The following is a 20,927-nucleotide window of genomic DNA, read 5'->3' on the forward strand; positions in this document are numbered from 1 at the left end:
TATTTAAAAAAAAAAAAGCTTCTAGGGCTAAAAGTTTTCAATCAGACCCAAGGCTTAAGAGGAAAGACATACTACACTACTAGTTTACCATCATCCACAAGAGACATTTACACAAAGAAACAGTTGTTGTGAAAGAAAACATGCATGTGTAAAGCATTTATTCCTCCTTTTCAGAGAAGGAGAGGCCCCAGATGCTGGGATTGAGGGTGCATCTAGGCCCACCCCTGAGGAGGAGCATAAGTTACTTGGCCATGGGCTTGGGCATTTGGAACTAAGGGGATGACCTTGGGAGGAAACTAAAATCAAAGGCAGGCAGACAATCCAGCTGCATCTTCAACTAAAAAGAAAAACTAGAAATATATTTGCAATAAGTATGAAAGATACAAGATTAATGGCCTTAATATATTAAAATATATAAAATTATTATTAAGAAAAAGATAAATACCCAAATAAATAAATTTTCTGTAAACAGACAATTCACAAAACAGAAAGTACAAAGTGTGTCTAATAAATATAGGAAAAACTATTTTAACCTTAATGAGTCATTAAAGAAAGGCAAATCAAATGGACAATGAGATATTTAAATAGTAAAATACAGCCCTGGCCACTGTGGCTCAGTTTGTTGGATCATCACTCTGTACACCAAACGGTGGCAGGCTTGATTCCCGGTCAGAGCACATACCCACCAGGTTGTGAGTTTGATCCCCAGTGGCAGCACGTTTGGGAGGCAACCAATCGCTGTTTAGATTTTTTTCTCTCATAAAGATCTCTCTCTCTCTCTCTCTCTCTCTCTCTCTCAAGTTTTTAAAAAGGTAAAATACAATGCTTCACACTTTCACACACACTGTGAACCATGTAAATGGGTATAACCAAAGTAATACGATTAGATGTATCCATAGATTTACAGTCACTAGTTCCATTTCTAGAAAAATGGAGTAAAAGATATTTAGGCATAAAAATTAAGTTGCAATTATATTTATGTAACTGTGTTCCCAGACTAAAACTCAGGATTTTAGATTATTATTTAAACTAGAGGCCCGGTGCATGAAATTCATGCATGGGTAGGGTCCCTAGGGCTGGCTGGCGATCAGGGCCAATCTGTGGGGTGACCAGTGGGGCGATTGGGTCCCCTGCTCGCACCTGCCTTGGCCTGGTGCCACCCACTCACCTGCTCCACCATCCCACCGCAGTCCCGCTCTCGTTGAGGCTCATCAGGGCTGGCAGCACCTCCACTGCTGCCCACTGCCAGTGCCACATCACTGATACCCACCATGTTCTGTGCTGCCCCCTGGTGGTCAGCGCACGTCTAACTCCTGGTTGGTCAAATTCCTGCCTGTGGGGATAATTTGCATATTAGCCTTTTATTACATAAGATTTTTAATGAATCAGAATCTTGATATTTTAACACTTAAAGTAGTAAAAGGTTCAATTTTTAGAGCCTTGAATTCACCTGAGGCCAAATGTTAATGGGTTAGAGAAAGTCAACTGAGCCCTCTCTGTACACAATTACAAGTACCCATCCTCCCTATTTCCAATGTTAACTAGTTCTAATTCTAGGTTCAGTCTGTAATACAGTTCTCAAAAGGAATTCCCAACATGTAATCTGTATGTCCAAGCTTTTGATGAAGACACTCTTAGTTAGATCCAGGGCCCCAGGAATTGCCACACATCAGCCTGTGACAATATGTTATTACTAGAGGCACGGTGCACAAAAATTTGTGCACTTGGGGGGTTCCCTCAGCCCGGCCTATGCCCTCTTGCAGTCTGGGACCCCTCGGAGGATGTCCACCTTCTGGCTTAGGCCCACTCCCTGGGGGATCGGGCCCAAGCTGGCAGTCAGACATCCCTCTGGCAGCCCGGCAGCCCTCGGGGGATGTCCACTTGCCAGCGGGGAGCAGACCTCAGCTGCAGTCGGACATCCTTAGTGCTGCTGAGGAGGCAGGAGAGGCTCCCACCACCACTGCTGTGCTGGCAGCCATCAGCCTGGCTTGTGGCTGAGCAGAGCTCCCCCTGTGGGAGCACACTGACCACCAGGGGGCAGCTCCTGCATTGAGCGTCTGCCCCCTGGTGGTCAGTGTGTGTCATAGTGACCAGTCATTCCCAGTCGTTCTGCTGTTAGGGTCAGTTTGCATATTACCCTTTTATTATATAGGATAGAGGCCTGGTGCATGGGTGGGGGGTGGCTGGTTTGCCCTAAAGGGTGTCCCAGATCAGGTGCCTGGCCAGCCTGGGTGAGGGGCTGATGGCTGTTTGCAGGCTGGTCACACCCCCTTCAGGGTGGGGTCCCCACTGGGGTGCCTGGCCAGCCTGGGTGAGGGGCTGATGGCTGTTTGCAGGCTGGTCAAGCCCCCCCCCCCAGCAGGGACCCTCACCCCATGGGGGTGTGGCCAGCCTGGGTGATGGGCTGATGGCTGTTTGCAGGCTGGCCACACCCTCTTTAGGGTGGGGGTTCCCCACTGGGGTGCCTGGCTAGTCTGGGTGAGGGGCTGAGGGCCGTTTTCAGGCTGGCCAAGCCCCCTGGCGATGGAAGCTCCCAGCCTCTCCTTTTTTTCTTTTTATTCTGGGATTTATTTACCTTCTATAATTGAAACTTTGTAGCCTTGAGAGGAGCTCAGAGCCAGCCAGGGCGGGCAGGAGGGAAGCCTCCTGCTTGCTCCAGCTCCGTGGCCATGGCCAGCTGAAAGCAGGTATCTGGGGTTTATGTACCTTCTATAATTGAAATTTTTTTGCTTTGAGTGGAGCTCAGAGCTGCCACGGCAGGCGGGAAGTTTGGCTTCCTCCATCATTGGGGCAACCAAGCCTCCTGCTTGCTTCAGCTCCATGGCTGCCGGCCGCCATCTTGGTTGGGTTAATTTGCATATAGTCGCTCTGATGGGCTGGTGGGCATGGCTTAAGGCGTAGTGAAGGTACGGTCAATTTGCATGTTTGTATTTTATTAGTGTAGATTGCTGTAATACATTATTGTCCAAATTCAAGAACTTTAAACTTTTATTTACTGGATTGCAAGAATTTAGTCCCCACTCCCATGGTATCCTCAGTCATTTCTGAGAGTTCTTCAGGGGCTGTCTCACGTGGGCTCAAGAATGTGCGTGGGCTCAGGAATTGCCACACATTAAATATCCCCCAGTTGTGGGAGAAGTTTTATTCTGGTGCTCCCAACTGGGTTACCAGAGAACCCAAATACTAAGCAGATTTCACAGCTTCCTCTCCAGGGTGTCAGGTCTCCATCCAGGATTTTTTCCAAACCACCTGCTGTGTGCATTTCCTCTGAAATTGGGAAAGTGTTGTCTTGACCTTGTAAGCCTGGAATGAGGGCACAATGGCAGTAATGTGGAGGTTTAGATTTGGCTAAGTAAGTGGGCTAATTCTCCAGCTTGTCTCCAGCTATATCATCTTCATCCTCAAAATCAATATCCACACCCCACATCCACCCACTCAGTCTAGCTCAAGCATGTCAGACTCGCGGCCCACAACAAATATTTTTGTGGCCCATCCAATATAACGGTATGTAAGAAACGTTTTAATAAAAATTTTGTAACTTAATTTTTACAATATCCTGTTATACATAATTATTAATAATGAACTACAACATTTGCTAATGACTGATTACTATAGTCATGTTGCATTCATTTCCCTTACGCACCTTACATGCAGGCGCACCATTTCTCTCCTCTGATACTAGCAGCAAATATTTTAGCAGCTGATTGCCACGTCATTAGTCTTGTACTGACTTGTTTGGGGTGTGCAACAGGAAATATTTCGCTTTTGGAGAACAAGAAAAATAGGTTTATTTGTGATAAGCTTATTAATTTGTGCAGTTATTCAGTGTCTGGTAAGTTAATGTTCAAGAAAAAAATTAATTTTTATTAAAATGTTCTATTATTTTATGTTAACGATTACTCATTTATTTCAGCCCTTTGTTTTCAGCATGTCTCTATCTAAATAAACCTATGTTTCTATGAAAATTGAAGCTTTTGTTTTTTTGTGGCCCAAATACACTTAAACCTTGTTTATTTGCCCCATGTTAGCCTTTGAGTTTGACATGCTTGGGCTCCTTTACAGTTAAAAAGGGCTAGATTTTTTTTTTTTTTTTGAATACTGCATCTCTAGCCTGGCTTTGATTTTTGCTAAAGAACATAGGGTGTGGTGAGCGAGTCCACTACCAAATCTCTTTGGAATCACTGAGTAGCAGGTGCTGGCTTCTCTCTTCTGCTTCTTTCTTCTAATGACATTTTGGCTTCCCCACTGCTTCCTTTCAGGGAGTCAATAGCTATAAAGGAAAATAACATTTACTGTTAACCGAGCCTATTTGTTCACAAGAGCGGGTGGCTTATAACCCTGCCTGTCTCACTTTCTAAAACCTCCTAGCTAAGTTTTACTTTCACAACAGTAGAAAGAGATCCTGCCCATCAGTTACAAACCGCCAAGTGGTGAGAGTTTTCAAGTCACTGAGAAACACTACTGTTCTTTGTTGGGCAGTGTCCCTTCCAGCCTTGGTAGCTTTTACATCCTTCCTGGTGGTGCCCTGAAGTGCGGATTCACTGAGTAGGGTGATCCCAAGAACATCAGTAAGGATCTTACCAAGTTTTTAAAATATTCTGAATTCTTTCTCTTCAAATTAAAAGTGACATTCCCTATCTTCCAAGGGTATTAGCTTCATTGCCTTCAGTAAACTGAGAGGCTTGCCTTGTTATTCCTGTAACCAAAGTCCACATCACAGCATATCATTAATGAAAACTTCAGAGATGTTTGGATACAGGTGACCTATATGGATGTTCCTTGTAACTAGGGCATTTCTCTCTCCCGGGACCAAGTCTTCTTACTGTCATGTACAAGTAGGGCCTTTTGGAACTTAGGTTCTAAGATTTTTGAAACTTTGATGGGTAAGCTGCTGTGAAAACTGTCATTTAAAAACTGAAATAGGTTTTGGTCTTACAGGAAGTTGAGGTTTACATTCAGGTTTGGGACCTTTGTTTTGTTTTGTTAAATGAATTTTAAAAATAACCAATGCAGTTGTTTTAAACTCTGAATGTAAGTGTCTCGCTTGATTAGGTAATTTGTTGTGTATGGCTACGACTAGTAGACTTCAGTCCTTTGAGCAGTTAGACTGTTCTATGACAAAATCTTTAGTTATTCCTTTGGAGTTGTGAGTGATTTTGTTTATGTAGTTTTCAGGAGATGAGGAGCTAAGACAGAGAAGATTGTAAGAAGAACATGAAGGCACAATAGTAGAAAGGCTGAACTGTAACATATCTTAGAAAGGAGCTGGGCTGGATATTTTATACAGTGTGCTTTTGTGTTTTAAATATCAGAACCAGTTTGAACTAGCATAAGCTAAAGAGTAACTTATTTATGAAGACTCAAAAGAATCTCATAGGCTCCCAAAGGCAGGAAGTTTGCTGGACCTTACAGGATTTCAGAGGAGACTGGGATCAAGCCCACCAGTCACTCGATATCTTTAGAGGTGCTTTGTCACTCATCTTTGTTTATGCTTTGTTTTATCTCTACAGCTCAATTTTTCTCATTTATTTGGCATGCGTAAGTGCCCAAAAAGTATATTCCAGGCTAGCTTTATATATTCTTGGTTGAAGCAAGTAAAAGATAAAATTAGCATTAATCAGTCCCAAATCCAAATTTTGAAACATAAAAATCAAATTGGTCTAACATGGATCAGATCCCCTTCCTTGATACAATTAGCTATAGTCAGGGGGCTGCTAGGGCACAGGGGAGGATGTGGGCTAAAGATGCCTATCACTGAGCTTTATGCAGATCAATCTGGGCTGGTGGTTCTCACTGGCTACATAGACTGCTAATTCTAAGTGACCCAGTTCTTAAAAAATATGCTGCTTTGGGGTCATTGTTTTAATGTGGCTAACTTGCAGAGCAACTCACTTCTGTGAGTAGGGGTGTGGCGTCTCTTCATGGACATAAATAACTATTATTGATGGTGTTGGTAAATCATAAGTTCTAGAAAACAAAATATTTAGAGGCAGATCTTAGACTGGGATAATCTTGGTACATAATTTTGTGTCTCTGGGTCACTTGCAAGCTGGATTGGGATTCTTAAGCATAGAAGTGCTTAGAGAATTTTCAATGGTAGGGATGAGCTGGGCCCTACTACATTGAAACTGGAGAGACACTAGACAAGGAGGCACCCTGCAAGCATGTTGAAGAAATCACTGGATCTGTGATATCTCAGAAAAGCTATATCAACTTGCATTTGTAAGTTAGCCTCTATTTCTGTTCTCTCTCTTTTTTGCAGTTTTATAACTTTATTCAACAATCAGCAGTTAATTCTCATACACATTAACTGTGGATTTTTTAAAGTGGGGCAGGTATATAGGTAACCAACTTATAGAGCTTGTTTGGTGAATCTTCATCCTCATTACATTCTCTGGACAACCACACTCCACATGGTATGGGACATTCCTTATTCCTTTGGCCCAGACATCTTTGTTGAGCCTGGTGGCAATGCACACATCTGGAGTTCCCATCTCCTTCCTGGCAAATTTCCTGATTTCTTTGAGCACCCGAGGGGCATGCTTCTTGAAACCCACTCCAAGGATGTGCTTGTGAATGTTGGTGCTGTATTCTTTGGTCACTACCTTGTTGATGGCAGAACAGCCCTTCTTCTCACCTTCTTTGTAGGAGCCATTCTGCCAGGCCCAGGTTGGAAAGGCTAGCCTCTGTTTCTTAAAAGATTGCTGCGAAGTCAAGAAAGATCTGTTCCATATCAGGAATGTGGTAACAAAAAGTGAGGTTTAGCATGCCCCCCTTTCTCTCTTACCAACATCCTATTTGAAGTGACAGAGCCAAAGAGAACAAAGATCTGGAGTCAAGAGAAGAAGGGAGAGGAATATGTGGAACTTGAGTAAGGGCTTTGGAGCAAAAGAACTTTAGCAGACCTCTCTTTGAACAAAGGTGATATAGGACCTTGAGGGAATATCAAGAGGGTAAAAAGGAAGATATTGGGGGGGGTGGGGGTGTTAAGTCCTTGCAATCCAGTAAAATGAGGGCATGAAATTATTGGAATATAGGAGTTAAAGTACACGTGACTTCATTTTGTAATCACAGGCTGACAAGGCCTATATATATTGGATACATTTGAAAGAGAAAAAAATAGAAACAAACCCAACAATGGTTTATCATTAACAAGTACACATACTATTTTTGTAGCCATTAAAAATGATGTTTACAATGTGATCTGGGAAAATTGTTACCATATAATCTTTTTCTTTCTTTTTTTAAAATTTTGTTTTATTGCTTAAAGTATTACAAAAGAGTAATACATATGTCTCCTTTTTTTATCCCCCTTGATCTTCCCCCGGCCTCCCCTACCCGCCAGTGTCTTGTGTCCATTGGTTATGCTTATATGCATGCATACAAGTCCTTCGGTTGATCTCTTACCCCCCCTCCCGCCCCCCTACCCTCCCCGGCCTTCCCGCTGTAGTTTGACAGTCTGTTCCATGCTGCTCTGCCTCTGTATCTATTTTTGTTCATCAGTTTATAATGGTCTTTATTATCCATAAATGAGTGAGATCATGTGGTATTTTTCTTTCATTGACTGGCTTATTTCACTTAGCATAATGCTCTCCAGTCCATCCATGCTGTGGCAAATGGTAAGAATTCCTTCTTTTTTATAGCAGCATAGTATTCCATTGTGTAGATGTACCACAGTTTTCTAATCTTCTCATCTGCTGATGGGCACTTAGGCTGTTTCCAAATCTTAGCTATGGTAAATTGTGCTGCAATGAACATAGGGATGCATATATACTTTCTGATTGGTGTTTCTGGTTTCTTGGGATATATTCTTAGAAGTGGGACCACTGGGTCAAATGGGAGTTCCATTTTTAGCTTTTTGAGGAAACTCCATACTGTCTTCCATAATGGCTGTACCAGTCTGCATTCCCACCAGCAGTGCAGGAGGGTTCCTTTTTCTCCACATCCTCTCCAGCACTTGTTGTTTGTTGATTTGTTGATGATAGCCATTCTGACAGGTATGAGATGGTACCTCATTGTTGTTTTGATTTGCATCTCTCAGATGATTAGTGACTTTGAGCATGTTTTCATTTGTCTCTTAGCTTTCTGAATGTCCTCTTTTGAAAAGTGTCTATTTAGGTCCTTTGCCCATTTTTTGATTGGATTGTTTATCTTCCTTTTGTTAAGTTGTATGAGCTCCCTATAAATGTTGGAGATTAAACCCTTATCGGTGATAACATTGGCAAATATGTTCTCCCATGCAGTGGGCTTTCTTGTTGTTTTGTTGATGGTTTCTTTTGCTGTGCAGAAGCTTTTTATTTTGATGTAGTCCCATTTGTTTATTTTCTCTTTAGTTTCCAATGCCCTAGGAGCTGTATCAGTGAAGAAATTGCTTCGGTATATGTCTGAGATTTTGTTGCCTTTGGATTCCTCTAGTATTTTTATGGTTTCCCATCTTACATTTAAGTCCTTTATCCATTTTGAGTTTATTTTTTGTGTATGGTGTAAGTTGGTGGTCTAGTTTCAATTTTTTGCATGTATCTGTCCAGTTTTCCCAACACCATTTATTGAAGAGACTATCTTGACTCCATTGTATACTCTTGCCTCCTTTGTCAAATATTACTTGAGCATATTGTTTCGGGTCAATTTCTGGGTTCTCTATTATATCCCATCGATCTATATGTCTGTTCTTGTGCCAGTACCAGGTAGTTTTGAGAACAGTGGCTTTGTAATACAGCTTGGTATTGAGATCCCACCTACTTTGGTCTTCTTTCTCAGGATCACTGCAGCTATTTGGGGTCTTTTTTATTCCATATGAATTTTTGGAGAGTTCGTTCTAGGTCTGTGAAATATGCTGTTGCTATTTTAATGGGGAGTGCATTGAATTTATAGATTGCTTTGGGTAGTATGGACATTTTAATGATGTTGATTCTACCAATCCATGAACATGGTATGTTCTTCCATCTGTTTGTCTTCCTCTATCTCTTTTTTCAACGTCCTGTAGTTTTCTGAGTAGAGGTCTTTTACCTTCTTAGTTAAGTTTATTCCTAGGTATCTTAATTTTTTTGTGCAATGGTAAATGGGATTGTTTTTTTTAATCTCTCTTTCTGTAAGTTCACTGTTGGTGTATAAGAATGCCATCGATTTCTTGGCATTAATTTTGTATCCTGCTACGGTGCCGAATTCATTTATTAATCCTAATAATTTTTTAAATGAAGTTGTTAGGGTTTTCTATGTACAGTATCATGTCATCTGACAATAAGGACAATTTTACTTCTTCATTTCCAATTTGGATACCTTTTATTTTTTCTTCTTGTCTGATTGCATTGGCTAGCACTTCTAGTACTATGTTGAACAGGAGTGGTGAAAGTGGGCATCCCTGTCTTGTTTCTGTTCTTAAGGGAAATGGTTTTAGTTTTTACTCATTGGGTATGATGTTGGCTGTAGGTTTTTCATATAAGGCTTTTATTATGTTGAGGTATGATCCTTCTATTGCCACTTTGCTGAACGTTTTTATCAGAAAGGGGTGTTGGACTTTGTCAAATGCCTTTTCTGCATCAATTGATATGATTATGTGATTTTTGTCTCTCAATTTGTTTATGTGATGTATCACGTTTATTGATTTGCGTATATTGTACCAGCCTCGCATCCCTGGAATAAATCCCACTTGGTCATGGTGTATGACCTTTCTAATGTAATGCTGGATCCATTTGCTAGAATTTTGTTGAGGATTTCAGCATCTATGTTCATCAGGGATATTGGCCTACAATTCTCTTTCTTTGTGGTGTCTTTATCTGGTTTTGGGATTAGGGTAATGCTGGCTTCATAGAAAGAGTTTGGAAGTGTGCTTTCCCCTTGAATTTTTTGGAATAGTCTGAGAAGGGTTGGTTTTAGTTCTTCTTTGAATGTTCGGTAAAACTCCCCTGTGAAGCCATCTGGTCCAGGGCTTTTGTTTGCTGGAAGCATTTTGTTTACTGTTTCAATTTCATCAGTAGTTATCGGCCTATTAAGGTTTTTTGATGCTTCCTGGTTGAGTTTCGGAAGCTTGTAGTTTTCTAGGAATGCGTCCATTTTGTTGAAGTTGTCCAGTTTGTTGGAGTAGAGGTGTTCGTAGTATTTTTTTTACAATCCTTTGTATATCAGTGGGATCAGTTGTTACTTCACCTCTTTCATTTCTGATTTTGTTTATTTGGGTCCTTTCTCTTTGTTTCTTGGTGAGCCTGGCTAGAGGTTCATCAATCTTGCTTATCCTTTCAAAGAATCAGCTCTTGGTTTCATTGATCTTTTGTATTGTTTTTTTGGTCTCTATGTCATTTATTTCTGGTCTGATCTTTATTATCTCCTTCCTTCTGGATACTGTGGGCTTTTCTTGTTGCTCTCTTTCTAATTCTTTAAGTTGCAGGGTTATGTAATTTATTACCATTTTTTCTTGTTTAATGAGGTAGGCCTGTAGAGCTATGAACTTCCCTCTCAGGACTGCTTTCATTGTGTCCCATAGATTTTGGATTGTTGTGTTTTCATTGTTGTTTGTTGCCATGATGCTTTTTATTTCTTCTTTGATCTCTCTGGTAACCCAATCATTGTTTAATGGCATGCTATTTAGCCTCCAAGTGTTTGATTTTTTTCCATTGTTTTCATTATAGTTGATTTCTAGTTTTATGCCACTGTGATCTGAGAAGATGCTTGTTATGATTTCTATCTTCTTGAATTTGAAGAGACTTTGCCTATGTCCTAATATGTGTTCTATCTTTGAAAATGTCCCATGTGCACTGGAGAAGAATGTATATTCTGTTCCTTTTGGGTGAAATATTCTGAAGATGTCAGTTAAGTTCATCTGATCTAGTGAGTCATTTAGGATTGCTGTTTCCTTGCTGATTTTTTGTTTAGAGGATTTATCCAGGGATGTTAGTGGGGTATTAAAGTCCCCTACTATGACTGTATTGCTATCGATCTCTCCCTTGATATCTTCCAGAAGTTGTTTTATGTATTTGGGTGCTCCTGTATTGGGTGCATATATGTTTACCAGAGTTATATCTTCTTGTTGGATTGCTACCTTTAGTATTATGTAGTGGCCTTCCTTATCTCTTGTTATGGCCTTTACTTTAAGGTCTATTTTGTCAGATATAAGTATTGCATCCCCAGCTTTTTTCTCATTTCCATTTGCCTGAAAAATTTTTTCCCATCCCTTCACTATCAGTCTGTGTGAATCCTTTGTTCTGAGGTGGGTCTCTTGTAGACAGCAAATATATGGGTTGTGTTTTCTTATCCGTTCAGCTACCCTATGTTTTTTTGATTGGGGCATCTCATCCATTTACCTTTAATGTTATTATTGACAAGTACTTGTTTGTCGTCATTTTTATTCTTAATATTTGTGTTTCGTCTTGCCTTTCTGTTTCTTCTTTTTACAGCAGTCCCTTTAGCATTTCTTGCATTGCTGGCTTGGTGGTAATAAACTCTCTTAGTTCTTTTTTGTCTGTGAAGCTCCTGATTCCACCTTCAATTTTGAATGATAGCCTTGCTGGGTATAGTATTCTGGGATTCAGTCCCTTGGTTTGCATCACTTTATATATTTCATTCTATTCCCTTCTAGCCTGGTGTGTTTCTGTTTAGAAATCTGTCGATATTCTAATGGGAGATTCCTTGTATGTAACTTTCTGTCTCTCTCTGGCAGCTTTTAAGACTTGTACTTTGTCGCTGATGTTTGCCAATTTATTTATGATGTGTCTTGGTGTTGGTCTTTTTGGGTTCATCTTGTTTGGACTCTATGCGCTTCTTGGATTTGTGTAGTTTTTTTTCTTGCCAATATCGGGGAAGTTTTCTGTCATTATTTCTTCAAACAGGTTTTCTATTCCTTGCTTCTCTTCCTCTCCTTCTGGTACCCCTATTATGCGGTTGTTGTTTTGTTTTGTGTTGTCCCAAAGCTCCCTCTTGCTTTTTAAATTTTCTTTCCAGTTGCTGCTGTGTTTGTGTGTTTTTTCCTACCTTGTCTTCTAGCTCGCTGATGCGGTCCTCAGCCTCTTCTAGTCTACTGTTTAAGCCTCCCATTGTGTTCTTTATTGCAGCTGTGTCGTTCTTCATTTCCTCTTGATGTCCAGATGTCAGCAGCCGGGGAGGGGGATGTCCCAATTTTTGCTGTCTTGCATCCTTGGTTGAAATCGCACATGCCCAGCCAGGGCTCACAGAGGTACCCAGGAGCTGTCTGTCAGGGTAGTGGGGCTCAGGAGGCCTGCACACTGGAAAGGCACAACTGTGGTGTCCAGAGTTCTGTAGCTGTAGTGTGGGAAGACTCAGTTTTTACTGCTGTGTCTGTGGTTGGATGCACACGCTCCCAGTGGCAGCTCACAGGGGCACCCGTGGTGTGCTTGCCAGCGCAGCGCCCTGGCACACTCTGAAGAGCCCTGGTTGAAGCCAAGCGATCGAGGCATCTGTGGGCAGGTATCCAGGATGAGGGTATTCAGAATTTCTACTGTTGGGGCAGTGCACCCTTGTTTGGATAAGAGCACCCTGTAGAGCCGTGGTCTCAGGAGGCCTGCGTGCGGGAAAAGCATGACTGTAGTGTCCAGAGTTCTGCAGCTGTGGAGTGGGAAGACTCAGCTTTTGCTGCTGTGCCTGTGGATGGATACACACGCTCCCAGTGGCAGCTCACAGGGGTACCTGTGATGCATTTGCGGCGTGGAGCTCTGATGTACTTTGAGGGGCCCTGGTGCTGAAATTGTGCAACAGTGTCTGTGGGCAGTTATTCAGGAAGAGTCAATCCAGAATTTCTGCTGCAGGGCAGTGCACCCCCGTTTGCACAATATCGCACCCAGCGAGGCTCTCAGTGGCTCCTAAGATCTGCCTTTGGGGTGGTGGGCTCCTGATGCCTGCCTGCTGGAAATGCACGTCTGTGGCGGGGCGTTTGCAGCACGGAGCTCTGACGCACCCTGAGGGGCCCTGGGGCTGAAGTTGTGCGACAGTGTCTATAAGCAGTTATTCAGGAGAGTAAATTCAGAATTTCTACTGTGGGGCAGTACGCCACTGTCTGTACAATATCACACCCTCTGAGGGGCTCGCAGCAGCTCCCAGGGGCTGCCTGTGGGGTGGTGGGCTCCGGACACCCACCAGTTGGCAACGGGCGTCTCTGGCAGGTGCGTTTGCCGTGTGTCTGACGCACCTTGAGGGGCCCTGGCGCTGAAGTTGTGCGACAGTGTCTGTGGGCAGTTATTCAGGAAGAATGAAATCAGAATTTTTACTGTGGGGCAGTGCACCCTCATTTGCACAATATCGCACTCGGCGGGCGCTTGCAGTGGCTCCCAGGGGCTGCCTGTCGGGTGGTGGGCTCCAGAGGCTTGCACGCTGGATACGCGTGAATGTGGTGCCCAGAGGTCTGCCACTGGGGAGGGGGAAGCTGCACTTACTGCTGTGGGAGCGGTGCTCCTTTGAGGTGGAGGTCCTAGGGTCTGCGGGTCTGTGGGTGGGGCTGCAGGATTTTGGCTGGAGTGGCTGCTGGGTCGTGGGCAGTGTCCAAGGGCTGTGTGGGTGGTGGTGCTGATGAGTTCCTAGATGAGGCCGCTCTCCCCTTCAAGATGGCGTGGGTTCCCTGCCCGAGTCCTGCAGCCCCAGAAGTGTCCACGCGATGGTAGGTGCTCCCTGTCCAGGAGAGTCTGGTCGACCAGCCCCTGCTACTCCTGTAGGATTTAACTGTCCCTCACTCACTCACACACACCACACGCATCCACACACTCTCCCTTCACCCTCTCACTCACTCACATCCTCTCCCTCACCTCCGTCCTGCCAGCTGCCATCTTCTCACGTCCCACTCCATATAATCTTTTTTTTTTTTTTTAAATATATTTTATTGATTTTTTACAGAGAGGAAGGGAGAGAGATAGAGAGTTAGAAACATTGATGAGAGAGAAACATCGATCAGCTGTCTCCTGCACATCTCCCACTGGGGATGTGCCCGCAACCCAGGTACATGCCCTTGACCGGAATCGAACCTGGGACCTTTCAGTCCGCAGGCCGACGCTCTATCCACCGAGCCAAACCGGTTTCGGCGGACTCCATATAATCTTAAGGAAAAAATTACATGATGTTGAGTATTATATCTACTATGTATGGAGGATAGAAAAGTACTAGAAAGAAATAAAACAAAATACTAACAATGGTTGCCTCTGGGTGGTGGGATTGTGGCTCATTTTCTTCCTCCTTTTTATAGTCTTCCCAATCCTTATTTTGAACATGTATTACTTTTAGAATTAGAATTGGGAACAAGAAAAGAATTTTAATTTGTTCGTGATGTTAAAGTCATACTTCTTTTTAAATATATATATATATATATATATATATATATATATATATATATATATTTGTTGATATCAGAGAGGAAGGGAGAGGGAGAAAGAGAGAGAAACATCAATGATTTGAGAGAATCATTGATTGGCTGCCTCCTGCACACCCCACACTGGGAATCGAGCCTGCAACCCAGGCATGTGCCCTTGACTGGAATCAAACCTGGGACCCTTCAGTCCAAAGGCCGACACTCTATCCACTGAGCCAAACTGGCTAGGGCAAGTCATACTTATTAGCTAGTTTACATCTAAGTTAATGTGTTAATATACCCAGAACTATTCGTATATTATTTTTAGTTTTGCAATGAAGGCTTTGCTTTCATAGTAAAGACATTCCAATTATAGTATCAATGAAGACCTGAGCAAGAAGATCTTTATTAGTTCTCTGGATGACACATAGCAAGCTCAGTTTCATCTCCTTAGTCCTCACTTCCTTCTTGAAGACTCTATCTGGTTTTCTTGAGAGAGGTTTCCCACTGAGAAAGAACCTCTCAGTAACCAAGTAACCAAGCCTTTACTTTTTCCTTCTCATTGGCAGATTACCTCCTATATTCCAGGGCCTTCTTCCTAATCTCTGTCCTCACCATACTCATTGGTCTTGGCTGGCTCTTAAGTTCTTGCCTCCCTAGAAGAGGAAGCATGACCACCAACTTGGATCTGAAGGTATCCATGCTCAGCTTCATCTCAGGTACAAACATAGAGTGGCAGGGTGATGTCAGGGTAAAATTGTCAAGGGAACAAAGTTTCTCTATGGGGTTTTCATCCTCTTTTTCTTGTCCCTTTCCTCTTTTTCAATATTACATCAAGTTGCCAGCTACCTGCCCTGTCTTATTGTATAAAGCACACTTTTGGTGACTTATGCCAGGAGAGAGGTAGAAGCCCTTTTTTCTCTCCCACTTGGTCAATCCCCAAATTTTGATCCTGCCATACAAATGGCATCTGGAAGCAGAAGAGTTGGGGGTGGTAGTCAAGGCAGACTGAAGACACTGATGGGTTGTGACATCTTTTCTTCTGGTCCTAGCCATCTGCTTGCTCTTCTGCCTCATCCTATTTCTGGCACAGGTTCACTGGCACACCAGGGATGCCATGGAGTCAGACCTCCTATGGGCCTATTATCTAAACTGGTGGAGTGACTTCTTATACATGTTTGCTGGTGAGTCAGTCCCCTGCCTTATCCCAGAAGGATGGAAGGGGAATACACTTATTGAAAGAGAGGTGGAATCTAGGAAAAATAGAAGCACTGATTCTTCCTATTTAGAGCATCTATGCATTGAGAAGCAGAATGATATGAAACTGAAAACTTAGAATTAGTAATCTGTCCTGCCACTAAATGAGCCATAGACAGGTTGAGTGACTTGCTATGACCACACAGAAAGTAGTCAAACTATGATTTGATTCCAGGAGATTCAAGCTTTGTCCTAACCATGTGAAAATACTATAATGGAATGGGAGCATAGGACTGTAAAGTAATTCTGCTGGGGGAGAGGAGGGTTGGCTTCACTCAAAAGAAGCCCTTTGAACTGAGCATTTTAAAGGATGAGTAAGTTTTAAAAGTCAAAAGACCATGTGTCTATTGTAACTCACCTCAAATTCTTCTCTTCCCCTAGGGATCATCTCCTTCCTCAACTACCTAACATTCAAATCTCCTCCCCTTGATCAAAATGTCACTGCGATTCCCACAGAGAGGTCAAGGCTGGGGATTGGTCCAGTGACTACAGTATCACCTGCTGAAGATGAAGAGTCAAGGTCTGAGATGGAATCTCCAAGTGATGAAGAGGAAAAACTATCAAATGCAGAACTACCAAGCACAGAACTACCAAACGCAGAAATGTGATAGTGATAGGAAAACGCAATTACTGCTTGTCTTAAAAATGGGGGAGAAGTTACTAAGTTGGAAATGATTGTGTAGACTCTAAAAAAACTCTCTTAATATCATGTCCATATTACTGAAGGAGACAGCATTAAAGCTGATGAAGTGTCCTTTGTATGCGTTAGACCCAAAATATGTATGATAATCAAAAGAAAGTAATGAAATCTCATTAAGAAAAAATTCTATAAGACAACATCACTGTTTAGGGTCATGAATGAAAGAAACTAGCAATAGATGCAGTGTGTGGATCAGAGATCTCTTTGGGCATCAGGGGTCTCATGGACCAAAGTGGTCAATGGAATAAAATGTCATCTAATTCTGTTTGAAAATCTCATTATTTGTGGCTGTGAGCATGAGTGGAGGTACTTGGACAATATTGTTGATTTGAATTGGAGATCATTACCAGAAATGGAATGAACACCAATGGAGATAACATCTATCACCCAAAGGTGTTGGGAGGTGCTAGGGGGGTTCTGGGGAGTCCATGAGGTCCCATTTCCTATAAGAATTGGTCATTTAAAACCCTTACAGCATACTATATGAACCCACTGCTTCTCCCTAGGCTGAGAGATACCTTCACCAGACATACACAAACTCCCTGAAATTCTATACAAAACTTGTGTTTGCACCTTTCTGTGAAAAAAGTCATAGCCTCTGTTAGATCCTTGACAAGCCTGTGACTCTTTTGATTCCTTAGTCATCAAATATGTTTCCTTAAGCCAAATGATGCTAAAAGTCTTAAGGTCTTCCTTCAGCCTAAGTACATATGTGGACCAAGTTGAAGGATTTTATCTTGTTTTATATATCCTGTAAGATTAAGGAAGTGGGGGCAGAGGGATTCCAGAAATCACATAGGTTTTTTTTAATTCTCACTGGAGAATATTCTTTTCATCGATTTGAGAGAAAGGAAGAAGAGAGAGAGAGAGAGAGAGAGAGAGAGAGAGAGAGAGAGAGAGAGAAACATTAATGTGAAAAACATCAATTAGTTACCTCCCATATTTGCCCCGACCAGGACTGACCCCGCAATCTAGGTATGTGTTTGATTGAGCCACCCGGCCAGGAAAATCACACAGATCTTTTTAAAAAATATATATTTTTTTATTGATTTTAGAGAGGAAGGGAGAGGGAGAGAGAGATAGAAACATAAATGATGAGAGAATCATTGATCGGCTTCTTCTTGCATACCCCACACTGGGGATCAAGCCCACAACCCAGGCAGGTGCCCTGACTGAGAATCGAACCGTGATCTCCTGGTTCATAGGTGGACACTCAGCCACTGAGCCATGCCAGCCAGGCCACATAGATCTTTTGATGGCTAAATATCTTTTTCAGAACCAGACCAGATTCCAGGCAGAATATTCCTTTATTATTTTTAGTAGCTACCACTACTACTCTATTGATTGAGGTCCATTCTTCTCATCCCCAAGCCTGGCAATGGAATGAACTACAGTGCCCAGCCTCTCCCCTTGCTGTTCTTAAAGATAAGCCCTTGGGTCTTTTTGGTTTAAATAAAGATTCACCAGTAACCTTTGTAGAAACAAACAAAATAGAAATGGAGTAATTACGTTGTTCTTATAATCCCAGTTCTTATAATCTGATCAGTAATTCTTAAACATTTCCAGATAGTAACTGGAAGCTCAATAGATTTGTTTCACTGAGCCAAATGAGCTTTAATTTTAAGGGTAGAAGTTTAGCAGCACATATTTGTGTGCACCCACATACAGAGACACACATACAAACACATATGCACATACCTCATTTTGACTCTGCTTTATAAAACCCTTCTCCCCATGTTGGCTCCTCCTCATAGTAGGTGATCTTAGTCAGGGCAGAATGACTGGTGCCTCCTTACTCCAAGTGGCCTCATTTCAGAGGCTCTTCAGTCTGTTCCTGGACCTTTGTCTGGTTGTAAGAATAAACATGTAATCAAGTCTAACTCCCCTTCCTCCCGTCACCACTCACACATGAAGTATACCCCGCATGTTACTAATTAAGGATTCATTGGGTTCACAAGCTTGCTTTATAATTCAAATTGCTTGGATACTTTAATTATATGACTAAATTGACAAGGAGCTGAGTACTGATTACTCTTCAGGGAAGGGAAGTTTTAAGTGGTGTGAGGAGAAGGAAGCAGGTCTGAAAGCAGAAGATGCTAGATAATAAAAAAGTAATGATAAAGACCCTGACTATTAGGGGAGAATAGGCAGTGATTATAACTAAGGTTCTACTTTGCTAACAGAGAATGGCCATATAAGCAGAGACAACCTTTCATTGCTCCTTTAAAAACTGAATGCTCTCTTTATTTTCTTCATTCTCTCTTTCTTTGCTTGTAGAAAATTCCTTTAGAAGCCTAAGTAGATTTTCAATAAGATAGCTCAGTAAATGACCCTTTGATACATCCCCTCTGCTCCAAACATATTGCATGATAGATGAAGGGGTGGGAAGAGAGATTATATTACATCAAGTCAAAACAAGACAAGCAGTTTCACTGACCAGAAAAATAACAAAAACTCAAGGCTACGATTCGAATTAAGCCATAGATTTAATAGGCTATAAGTCGAAAAGTAAGCAGAGATGAATAGCAAGACAACTCTTGTGTAGTGAAAAGGACTATCAGTGCTTCTCAAGACATGGACTAGAGCCAGGTTTACAGCTGTAGCTTAAGCTAAGGACTTATGAAAATAAATAAATAAAAACTACTGCCAAGCGTTGACTGGGGTTGTAGCTTATTTGGAACCACAGACCCAAAGCCAGTGATGGCGAACCTATGACACGCATGTCAGAGGTGACACGTGAACTCATTTTTTGGTTGATTTTTCTTTGTTAAATGGCATTTAAATATATAAAATAAATATCAAAAATATAAGTCTTTGTTTTACTATGGTTGAAAATATCAAAAAATTTCTGTATGTGACACGGCACCAGAGTTAAGTTAGGGTTTTTCAAAATGCTGACATGCCGAGCTCAAGAGGTTTGCCATCACTGCCCAAAGCAGTAAAAGGAGACAAACAGCCCATTTATTCATTAGCTGGGTCAGTGGCCTTCCCTGATAGCATAACAACAGGGAATCTGAAATGCCATATTATGAGACCTGACCCTGGACTAGGGCCTTTGGCCAAAGTAAGGAAACCGACAAACTACCGATGGAATGAGCAGAGAGGTAGAAAAGGAGGCAAAAAAAGGCAACAACAAAAAATGTTGTGCTTGCAAACAAGAATTCAAAACATGTAAAAAAATGTTCAGAAAAAAATTCAAAATCAACAATCAGAATATAAATTCATTTCAGATTGTCTGGTGTGTAATAGGATAAAGACTTTAAGTATTCCTAGGACACACAAAGAGATATGATGTAATTATGGATTACAAAAAAGGGCCAAACACTATGAAACAAATATAGATAGAAATAAAACAAGAACACATTTAAATGAAAAAGAACCAATTAGGAATCATGGGAATAAAAAATATAGCTATTGTCATAGGAAATATAGTCAATAATATTGTAGTAACTATGTATGGTGTCAAATGGATACTAGGCTTATTGTGGTGATCACTTCATAAGTTATATAAATGTTTAAACACTATGTTGTACACTTGAAATTACTATTATATTACATGTCAGCTGTAATTTAAGAATAAAATATATATATATATTTAAGAATATATAGCCATTGAGCCCTAGCTGGTTTGGCTAACTGGATAGAGCATCGGCCTGCGGACTGATGGGTCCCGGTTTGATTCCAGTCAAGGACACATGCTGGGTTGCAGGCTCAATTCCCAGTAAGGGGTGTGCAGAGGCAGCTCTATCTCTCTCTCCCTTCCTCTCTGAAATCAATAAAAATATATTTTAAAATATATGTAGGATGTTTCAATAAATTTCAAGACTATCAATCAGTCCATGCTTCCTGCCACAATGAAATTAAATTAGAATTCAATAAAAAGAAAATAATTTAAAACTTTATTATACTTTTGAAAACCTTAAAAATTTTCCCTAAAATTCATGGGTGAGAAGGAAACCACAATGGAATGAACAAATATTTAGATCTGAACAACAATGAAAGAATTACTACAATCAAAACCAATAGGAAGAATGACGTCAGAGGAATGGTGGCATAAGGGCAGGTCTTTTCCTCTCCCCCTGACATTTCAACAAGTTAACCATCTATAATTCAAAAAAGAAGTCCCTGCTCAACACAGATGCACACCTGAGAGACCAGCATACTGAAACAGCTAAGGTGGGCTTCCTGGGATAAGCTGGGAGACAAGAAGGGAAGGAAGCTAGGACATGCGTCTGCACAGCTGAGAACTCACAGCCCAGGTACGGAAAGGGGAGAAGGCCAGCTTCAGTAGCCGGGAGGAACAGAGAACTGTGCGGGGCAGTCCAGCAGATTGGCAGGGCAACCTGCGAGCTGCGAGCTGCGAGCTGCGAGCCGCCAGTGCAGGAGAGGACATTGTCTGAGTTGCGAGGTCCTGCAGGCAAGCAACCAGAGATTGCAGTGTCTGTATCGTGGGCACCCTGCGAATAGTGCCTGAGTAGTCAACAGACGCTTACCCTATAGAGCACTGGGTGCTGCCTAACAGCTCCCCACTGCTGGGCCTGGAGATAGTCTTTCAGACAAAGAAAGTAAGTCACTAGAGCCCTTCCGCTGATGAGACTCCCCAAACTCGCCTCCCATTGCGCTTAGAGTTGGCTCCACGAGTATATTATCTGTAAACCAAGAGTTGTTGCAGTAGAATCCCTGTTTCCCTCT

The 20,927-nt window shown here is 41.9% G+C and overlaps 1 protein-coding gene across 1 annotated transcript in view; it reads left to right on the forward strand.

Annotated features, from left to right (window-relative positions):
• Positions 1 to 16,143, forward strand: part of TMEM202 (transmembrane protein 202) — a 28,433-nt gene extending 12,290 nt beyond the window's left edge. Inside the window, 3 exon segments of the mRNA XM_023753168.1 lie at positions 14,848 to 14,997; positions 15,331 to 15,462; positions 15,917 to 16,143. Of these exon segments, the coding sequence (XP_023608936.1) occupies positions 14,848 to 14,997; positions 15,331 to 15,462; positions 15,917 to 16,143 (509 nt within the window).
• The last annotated feature ends 4,784 nt before the right edge of the window (positions 16,144 to 20,927 follow it).

Source organism: Myotis lucifugus, unplaced genomic scaffold, assembly GCF_000147115.1.
Source record: "Myotis lucifugus unplaced genomic scaffold, Myoluc2.0 scaffold_41, whole genome shotgun sequence".
NCBI classification, from domain to species: domain Eukaryota; kingdom Metazoa; phylum Chordata; class Mammalia; order Chiroptera; family Vespertilionidae; genus Myotis; species Myotis lucifugus.